The following is a 9,922-nucleotide window of genomic DNA, read 5'->3' as shown; positions in this document are numbered from 1 at the left end:
CTCGCGGTACGCGGGCCTCTCACTGTTGTGGCCTCTCTTGTTGCGGAGCACAGGCTCCGGACGCGCAGGCTCAACGGCCGTGGCTCACGGGCGCAGCCGCTCCGCGGCATGTGGGATCTTCGCGGACCGGGGCACAAACCTGTGTCCCCTGCATCGGCAGGCGGACTCTCAACCACTGCGCCACCAAGGAAGCCCAGGTCACTCTTTGCTTAGAATGCTTCTTACACCTTGAACATCCCTCCGTGGTCTGACTCACTGCTTTCATGGTGCTCTGTCTCTTTGAATCCAGCACACTGAGCTGGAAATCATTATCCTTTACCTTAAAGCAGCTGCCACCCTTCCGCCTCAGTTCACCTTATCCTTTACAATGCTCTCTCCTGGATTTCTAGTTTTCAAACCTTAAAGTTAGGTTTCAACCCTTCCTCTTCCCTATTTTCTTTTTGTACTAAGTTACCAAATGATCTTCATTCTCTCCTTTTCACTTCCTTCCCACCATAACCTGCCTTACTGTTGACTGTAGTCCCCCTAAGGCAGGCTGTCTGCCTTCTCCATTCTCTGCTTCTTTGCTAGCTAGGTCTTCCTTAAACCACGATTATGTTGTGTCTCTCCCCTGCCCGCCCCCAACTCACACACATTTAATGCCCCAATGATAAATAATGATAAAGTCTTCACTCTTGCTCTTGACATTCATGACCCTCTACTTAGCATTTCTTCCATTTTAGTACCCTATCACTCTTTGACTTAAACACCCCATATTTTCATCTGCCTGCCTCTCTTTATACTCTCCTTTCTGCTTCTCAGTTCATATATTTGTTTCTCTTTGTCAGGGATAGATCAAGTTTTTGTGGGTCTGATGGTTAGTCCTTCTGGGGCCCTCTTTAAGAAAAAGAACACAAAATTAAGAGTACAGAATTAGGGACAGGGCATTGGAAAGGGCCCCAATAAATGAGGGGCCCTGAAGCTTAAATTTCATTAGCTTCGCGGTACATCAGCCTCAGTCCCCCAGTCTTGCCTGTGCTTCAGCCAAAGATTATGCAGTGGAGCCAGTGGCTCCTCCGTGAAGCCTTCTCTGCCGACCCCAGCCAACACTAATAATCACAAATCAATTGGCTAAAGGCAAGGGTTTTGTCTTGCGCTACTTTACAGTCTCTGAGTCTTATCATTTGAATTTATTAATTACTAAAGGAGTAATAGTTCTTTATCAAATTATTACAGGGGTAATCGCATATAGTTAAAATTTTTTACGTACATGTTAGTTTTTTCTTAAATAGTTGTTCTCAAAATGCTAAGCCACTTTCGGAGCCCAGGGTAAGCTTCTGTTATACACTGTAGAAAATTATATGAATGAAATTTCTTTATAGAGTAGTACGTGTTCTGTGTTTGTATGTGTCCTAACCTTAGTTTTAGACGTCAGCTTTTATAACCATTTAGAATCTTTGTAGTTGGTGTGTAATAGATGGGAAGATGTATTATTCTAAGAAGACATTTTTATAGGACGTGAAAATCTTCCAGTGCTGGATAATTATTCAGAAAATTCTATACTGAGATTTATTTACGTTGCTGTTCTTTAGAGTTTGTACCTGTTTGTGAGAGACCTCTTATTTTCTGTGCATGTACTTTGCTGTTCCAGGACTCACCCAGGAAGGCCTTTTTCGGGTGAATGGCAACGTCAGGGTGGTGGAACAGCTTCGGTGGAAGTTTGAGAGTGGGGTGCCTGTGGAGCTGGGGAGGGACGGCGACGTCTGCGCAGCGGCCAGCCTGTTAAAGCTCTTCCTGAGGGAGCTGCCGGAGGGCGTGATCACCTCGGCACTGCAGCCTCGGTTCATTCAGCTCTTTCAGGGTCAGTACACTGAATCCTTCTAGGAGTTAAAACAATTTTATTTTTCAGCTAACACTAAGGTTTCAAATATTAAATATTTAAATTCTAAATGTTAAAATAGGATTTTAAATATTTGTGGTCTCTCCATAACCATCATCTTGCTATTTCACTCTAGATCTTCACCTTCTACCCTAAAACAATGCTAAACTGATGATGAAATACCATTATATTAAATGTAATTTCTAAGACTATTGGCATTGAAAAGCCCTGATGCTTTGGGACCAAAGAAATTCTTTCCTGACTAGTTAGTGACTGCCGTGGAAGTATTGATACTAAGACTAAGGCATTAAATTCTATGTAGGAAATATTAATTAATTAAATTGTGTTTGGTTAGTGACCTTTGAGACCGAAAAGTCACTGGTGGGCTTTCCTTTTCTTATAAGCAAGACTGAGTCCTAAAACAGTAGTTGTTTTACATAACTGAGGTTAAAATTGATTTTTTAAATGTTCTCAAACATCTTTTTTTCACCGCAGTATAGTTCATTTGCAATATTATATTAGTTGCAGGTGTACAACATCGTGATTCAAAATGTTTATATGTTATACTCCATTTAAAGTTATTATAAAATATTGGCTATATTCCCTGTGCTGTACAATATATCCTTGTAGCTTATTTATTTGATAAATAGTAGTTTGTACCTCTTAATCCTCTACCCCAACCTATCTTGCCCCTTCCCTCTTCCTTTTCCTTACCGGTAACCACTAGTATGTTCTCTATATCTGTGAGTCCGTTTCTGTTTTGTTATGTGTATTCGTTTTATTATTTTCGATTTCACATTTAAGTGATAAGACAGTATTTGTCTTTCTCTGTCTGACTTATTTCACTAAGCATAATACCCTTTAGGTCCATCCATGTTGCTGCCGAGGCAAAATTTCATTCTTATTTTATGGCTGAGTACTATTCCATTGTATATGTGTATATATTAAATACATATACCACATCTTCTAATCCATTCATCTATTGATGGACACTTAGTTTGCTTCCATATTTTGGCTATTGTAAATAATGCCAGTGTGAACATTGGGGTACATATATCTTTTCAAATTAGTGTTTTCATTTTCTTTGGATATATACCCAGGAGTGGAATTGTTGGATCATAAGGTAGTCCTATTTTTAGTTTTTTGAGAACCCTCCATACTGTTTTCCATAGTGGCTGCACTAATTTACATTCCCCCAACATTGTACAAGGGTTCCCTTTTCTCCACATCCTCACCAACATATGTTATTTGTGTTCTTTTTGATAATGGCCATTCTGACAGGTATGAGGTGATAGCTTGTTGTGGTTTTGATTTGCACTTCTCTAATGATTAGCGATGTTGAGTATCTTTTCATATGCCAGTTTGGCCATGTGTATGTCTTTGGAAAAATGTCTGTTCAGGTCTTTGGGCCATTTTTTAATTGGTTTGGTTTTTTGATGTTGAATTATATGAGCTATTTATATATTTTGGATATTAATCCCTTATTGGTCATATCTTTTGCAAATATTTTGTCCCATTTAATAGGTTGTCTTTTCATTTGGTCAATGGTTTCCTTTGCTGTGCTGAAACTTTTAAGTTTAATTAGGTCCCAGTTGTTTATTTTTGCTTTTATTTCCTTTGCTTTAGGAGACAGATCAAAACAATACTGCTGCAATTTATGTTCGTGTTTTGCCTGTGCTTTCTTCTAGGAGTTTTATGGTTTTGATCTTACATTAGGTCTTTAATCAGTTTGAGTTTATTTTTTATATGGTGTGTGTGAGAAAATGGTCTCATTTCATTCTTTTACATATAGCTGTCTAGTTTTCCCAGCACCACTTCTTGAAGAAACTGTCCTTTCCCCATTATACTGTCCTTTCCCCTTGCCTCTTTTGTCATATTAATTGATAATAAGTGTGTGGGTTTGTTTCTGGGCTCTCTATTCTCTTCCATTGATCTATATGTCTGTTTTTGTGCCAGTACCATACTATTTTGATGAGTATAGCTTTGTAGTATAGTCTGACATCAGGGCGTGTGATACCTCCAACTCTGTTCTTCTTTCTCAAGATTGCTTTGGCTATTCAGGATATTTTGTGTTTCCACACAATTTAGAAGTCTTCTAGTTCTGTGAAAACACCCATTGGTATTTTGATAGGGATTGCTTTGAATCTTTAGATTGCTTTGGGTAGTATAGTCATTTTAACAATATTAATTCTTCCAATCCATGAACACTGTATATCTTTTCATATGTTTGTGTCATCTTCAGTTTCTTTCATCAGTGTCTTACAGTTTTCCAAGTACAGGTCTTTTACCTCCTTAGTTAGATTTAGTCCTAGATATATATATATATATATTTGATGCATTGGTATCAAAAGAGAAGTTGTTAACTTCTCTTTCTGATTGTTGTTAATGTACAGAAATGCAACAGATTTCTGTATATTAATTTTGTGTCCTGAAAGTTTACCAGATTCGTTGATGAGCTCTAGTAGTTTTTGGTGGCATCTTTAGGATTTTTAGTATCATGTCATCTGCAAATAGTGACAGCTTTACTTCTTCCTTTCCAATTTGGCTTCTTTTTATTTCTTTTTCTTGACTGATTGCTGTGACTAGGACTTCCAATACTGTGCTGAATAAAAGTTGTAAAAGTGTGCATCCTTGTCCTGTTCCTGATCTTAGAGGAAATGCTTTCAGCTTTTCACTGAGGGTGATGTTAGTTATGGGCTTTTTGTATACAGTCTTAATTATGTTGAGATTCATTTCCTCTATACCCACTTTGTGGAGAATTTTTATCATAAATGGATGTTGAATTTTGTCAAAAGGTTTTTCTGCATCTATTGAGACGATCATATGATTTTTATTCAATTTGTTAATGTGGTGTATAACATTGATTGTATTATAAAGTGGTTTTAAATGAAGAATCTTCATTTTTAAAGGTACTAATTTTAGACATAATCATTATTGAGTTCTCCCTCCTAAATACAGGAAGAAAAATGATTAAGCTTTGAAAAGCCATTTCTTTCCCTGTTTTTGCCAAGTTAGGGTGAAAATGGGAAAATGTATTTATAAGAGTGTTAGATACCAGATTAAGAAGGATGTTACTTAAAGCCACATTCCTTTAAAGCAGTGGTATAACTATTCACATGTAGTATGCTAAAGAATGAGTAAGTGAGAAGGCCATATTGTATTCTATTGAAAAACAGGAAGAAAATATGAAAGCAAAAATTGCAGAACTATTTGTCTGTTATGGTTTTCTTCAGTGCTTTTAAGTTTTTTTTATCAGTAAGCTACACTTTAAAGTAATCGCTACAAAAGCAAGTTTGAAGATTTACAATATTGTGTGCCTAATACAAAATACTTAGTGTTACAAAGAATCTTTGTTACTCTTAATATTATATCTTATAATTTATAACACTATAATTATATATTATTATAACCTATAATCATAATATTATCTTATTGTACCACTACTACTTGTGAATACTTGTGAATTTTAAAAGTGTATCACATTTCCTAGAATAGCTTTCATTTGATAATGAGAATGTACTCTTTTATTCTTTTTTTGGTTAATTTTTACATTATAGTAATGTGTTATAATTCAAGTTTTCTTTGTAAATTATCATTCATGACATGTTTTCTTGGTGGCTAAAAAAAGTTGATATGCATCAGAAAAAGCAAGGGGTATCATTCTAATAGAAGTAAGACTGCTTATTTAGTCAGCCTTGGGGGTTGTGTGATTGTGCACAAATAACAAATTCTGAATGGGGCGGAAAAACTAATTTTTGCTTTATTGGTAGTATTCTCTCATTGCTTGAAAACGTCTGAGGTTAGATCTGAGAAGTTCAATAAAGGAAGTATAATGAAGTACTTACAAGTTAGGTAAGCTGCTAAGTAGAGGGAATAAAGTATGTCTTAGGTGCCAGACAGTATAGCCTTTATAAAATAAACTTCTCTATTTAATAGTCCAGGTAGAAAATATGCAAGTAGGGCTCCTGTGCTTCTGCTGGTTCACCCTGCACACAGTACTCTCACAGTAGAGGGTACCCACTGCAACTGGTCACTCCAAAGCCAGAGGTTGAAGGCTCTTTGCAGACTCACTAAGCAGATATTACACTTGGCCTGTTATAATATTCTCATCTCTTTTCTGTTAGACAATAATATATAATAAAAAATTTTTGATACAGTTTCCCTAGTAAAGACTACACTATTTTTATATTTCAATCCTTATGACACCAGATTAGTTTTTTTGATAGTCTATCACAAATCAATGCCAGGTTTCTTTTTTTTTTTTTTTTTAATGTTGTGGGCCTTCGAATTGTATCCTGTATAAAGAGCAAGCTATTTGTAATTGAATATAACTTAAAATTTTTCAGCTCAAGCTCATCTCTTCCATACTTTAGAGGATGGAATTCTGGAGCCCCAACTTAATATATTTTTAGACATTTAAGCTAAACCACAAGTGCCACCAAGGACAGCATGGCTGTCGCCTGTGAGCATACCCATGCTCTAGATCACCCTTTGATCTTATAGATCAACAGTGGCCCCCTGTGTGTATGGACATTTAGATTCTTTCCTTTTTATAAAAAATTATCAGCTTTAGATAATTATCAACTTTAGACTTTGTCTAGTGTCTAAAGCTCTGAGACTGTATATATTTTTAGTTAGCAAACCAATATATCTGCATACCACGTGTTATCAAAAAGTTCTATATAAGGTTGATTTCTGCCAGAGCCTTTTGCTTCTGTCAGATGCCTGCTTTAGACAATTCATCTTTGAGAGACTCTATAGGATCTTCAGTGATTATCGTTTTCTGTTGTCATGTTAAACCTATCTCTGATGGTACCAACTTGCCTTCCTTAATTTAGGTTTCCAGTATAATTGTCTCAGTTTGACTATATTCCATGACTTCTGATATTTTATCCTTATCTTGGTGGGCCAGTAACATATCTATTTTTTATTTGAATAATTTCAGATGTGTTTGGGGAATAAATATGAATGGCAAGCAATAAAATGATTTTAGGATAGGATTCATTTAATTTAGAATTAACTAGAAATCCCTTTACAGTATTTGAATGCTCTCTATTGAAAAGTCTTCTATAATGTAAATACAAATATTTCTGCCTCATCATGGAATATTCTTGTTGTTGTTTGAGTTGGATCAATCCATCAATATTTATTTAATACCATCTACTTATACACTGGATGGTCCCAAGTAATAAAAGATTAAACTTCTTGACATTGAGGAGTGTGCTATTTAATTGAGGAGGTAGAATGTATGTTGTACACCTTCTGTAGTCCTTCAGATGAGCAAGTGCATTCAGCTGGTGTTCACAAGGAGAGGAGGAAGCCAGTCTGGATTATGGTAATCAGAGAATGCTTGGTGAAAAAAGTAAAACTGGGGTATGTAAAATTAATTTCAATGGAGAGGAAAATCTTCTAGGTGAGGAAAGGGCGTGAGTAAAAACACGGTCAGTGTAAGACAGGAATGTCTGACAGAGTTGTTCATAGCTAAAGGAAATTTGCCAAATATATAATTTTAAAAGTAAGTTGAGACTAGGTGGTAGAGGGTCTTGAACGTTAGGCTAAAGGAACTAATATTTATCTGTAAGTAGTAAATACTTGAAGAAAGAAGTCATATGATGCGAGCAGTATTTCAGGCTGTGCTGTGTAAGATGGTTGGATGGGGAGATGCTGGGTACAGGGGGACTATCTAGAATACTGGCTGAAATCTTGGTCCTAACAACCTGTATCTGATAAGTAATGGGCAATGGAATATTTTTTTAAATCTGGGGTAAATATGCATAATGTAAAATTTATCATTTTAACCATTTTAAAGTGTACGATTCAGTGACATTAAGTGCATTCCCAGTGTTGTACAGCTATCACCACTACCCATTACCAGAACTTTCTCATCATCCCAAACAGAAACTGGTATTGGAATTTTAAAGGAAGGTTGCCAGAGACAGAAATATGAGAGAGAGAAAACATGAGCAGAAACATGATAGCTGATAATTAGAGGGTGAGCATGAGAAAGGAGTGAAAAACTGTGGGACGAGTAGCGTGGTGGCCTGACTCTGGTGGCCATAACTTTGGTGAAGCCCACAGAAATGGGACCTGGGGAGGCCACAGCAGCGGAGGGCGTTTATTAAACTTCTGTGAATGGAAACAATTAAATTAGGAAGGAAATTTCTGAGGCAAGGTTGACATAGCACTGGGGAGCGCTCCCTGCCAACTCCTGTGCTTTGACAAGGCTTAAAACAACTAACGTTGTTTTGTCTTCAGTAATTCAAATCTTTTCTATCTGTACCTAGGGTGGGTCTTAACATTTTATAACATGCTTCAGTCTGTTAGACTTGATCTTTTGTCCTGAAATGAAGAAGCCCAGTCTTCAACTTTCTAGGAACCTTCTGTGACTGACTAATGCTCCTTTTCTACCTTCAGGTGAATTTGGGACTTAGCCCAAAGGCTCAGATGCTTGGTAGGATCTGATGATCTCTTTGTGGGGACTTTATTGTCTGTCTCCTATCTCAGAGATCCAGCTGTTGTTATTGAAGAAAGAGGAGAGATCCTGATGTGGCATCTTGGTAATTGGTCTATTAATAACAATAATGGAAGTCAAGAAAGGAAGATTATGGGGCCATGATGAGGAGCTCATTTTATTTTATTTTATTTTATTTATTATATTTTACGGTACACAGGCCTCGCTGTCGCGGGCTCTCCCATTGCGGAGCACAGGCTCCGGACGCGCAGGCTCAGCGGCCATGGCTCACGGGCCCAGCTGCTCCGCGGCATGTGGGATCTTCCTGGACCGGGGCATGAACCCGTGTCCCCTGCATCAGCAGGCGGACTCTCAACCACTGTGCCACCAGGGAAGCCCAAGGAGCTCATTTTAAATGAATAAAATGAACATCAGTGCTTGGCAGAGGGGTATCAGGCTGAAGATGTGAACTTTATAGTCATCTTTGTAGACTTAATCGTGTTCATACTTAGAATCCTGAGCATCACTTATGTGTGGACAATAGTGTAGCTGTAAACTGATGAGAGCAAGGGGATTTTATATACCTTTCATCATGACTTAAGTACCTTTTCTGTGCCAATATTTTGCCTAGAGACTTTACATATGTGTGCCTTCCAAACTCCATTACAGCTACTCCTACAAATATTTCATAGATAAGAAAAGTGAAGTTTGGGGAGGGTAAGTTACTTACCAAAGAGGAAGCAGCTAGAATGTGCAGAGCTAGGATCTGCCTCACTCTGAAGCCCAAGCTTTTTCCATCATACTGTGCATATAAGTCAGCTCAGGCCACCATAAAAGAATACCACAGACTGGGAGACTTAACCAACAGAAATGTATTTTCTCACAGTTCTGGAGACTGGAAGCCCAACATCAAGGTGCTGGCCAGGGTAATTTCTGGAGCTCTCCTGAGCTTGCAAGTGGTGCCTTCTCACTGCTGCCTCCCATGGCCTTTCCTGTGTGTGTGCTCTCCTGCCTCTTCCCCTTCTTGTAAGGACATCAGTTCTTTTGGATTAGAGCCTCAGCTATATGACCTCACGCAACCTTAATTACCTTTGTAAAAGCCCTGCCTCTACATACAGTCACGTTGGGGGTTAGGGCTTCAGCCTGTGAATTTTGTAGGGACGAAATTCAGTCCATAACACTACTTTTTAAAACTTATCACAGTTTGGTATATGTATGATTAAAAATTAATTAGTAAAATGCCTACAGTGGATGCTAACTAGGTGGTCTCTGGAATAGAAATCATGACTACAGAATTGATGTTTTTCTCTTGGAAATCTTTAAAGATGACTAGCAGAGCTAGGAGTAAGGAATGAGTTTAAAACAAATGATAAGCTGTGGAAAAAAATGTTACTGGGGTGTGTTTTCATTTTTTTGTATAGATAATTTTCTGTATTTTTATTTGTATTTTAATATTGATTCTCTTTAAGAATTTATTCCTTTTAGTGATAATAGGTGCTAGTGACTCCTCACTGCATAATACCTAGAAGATATTTATATAACCTCTTTTGATCCCAGCATCAACTCTAATGAGGTACAGATAGGATAATCTTCATTTTTTTTTTTTTTTTTTT

At 37.3% G+C, this 9,922-nt stretch overlaps 1 protein-coding gene across 1 annotated transcript in view; it reads left to right on the top strand.

The window, feature by feature from the left end:
* LOC103081011 (protein FAM13A-like) overlaps positions 1-9,922 on the top strand; it is a 31,291-nt gene that overhangs the window by 5,831 nt on the left and 15,538 nt on the right. Inside the window, exon 2 of the mRNA XM_007450030.1 lies at positions 1,631-1,840. Within this exon, the coding sequence (XP_007450092.1) occupies positions 1,631-1,840 (210 nt within the window). The remainder of the gene's footprint in view (positions 1-1,630; positions 1,841-9,922) is intronic.

Source organism: Lipotes vexillifer, unplaced genomic scaffold (assembly GCF_000442215.2).
Source record: "Lipotes vexillifer unplaced genomic scaffold, Lipotes_vexillifer_v1.1 scaffold178, whole genome shotgun sequence".
In the NCBI taxonomy this organism is placed as follows: Eukaryota; Metazoa; Chordata; class Mammalia; order Artiodactyla; family Lipotidae; genus Lipotes; species Lipotes vexillifer.
This window is presented reverse-complemented; position numbering and strand designations above follow the sequence as displayed.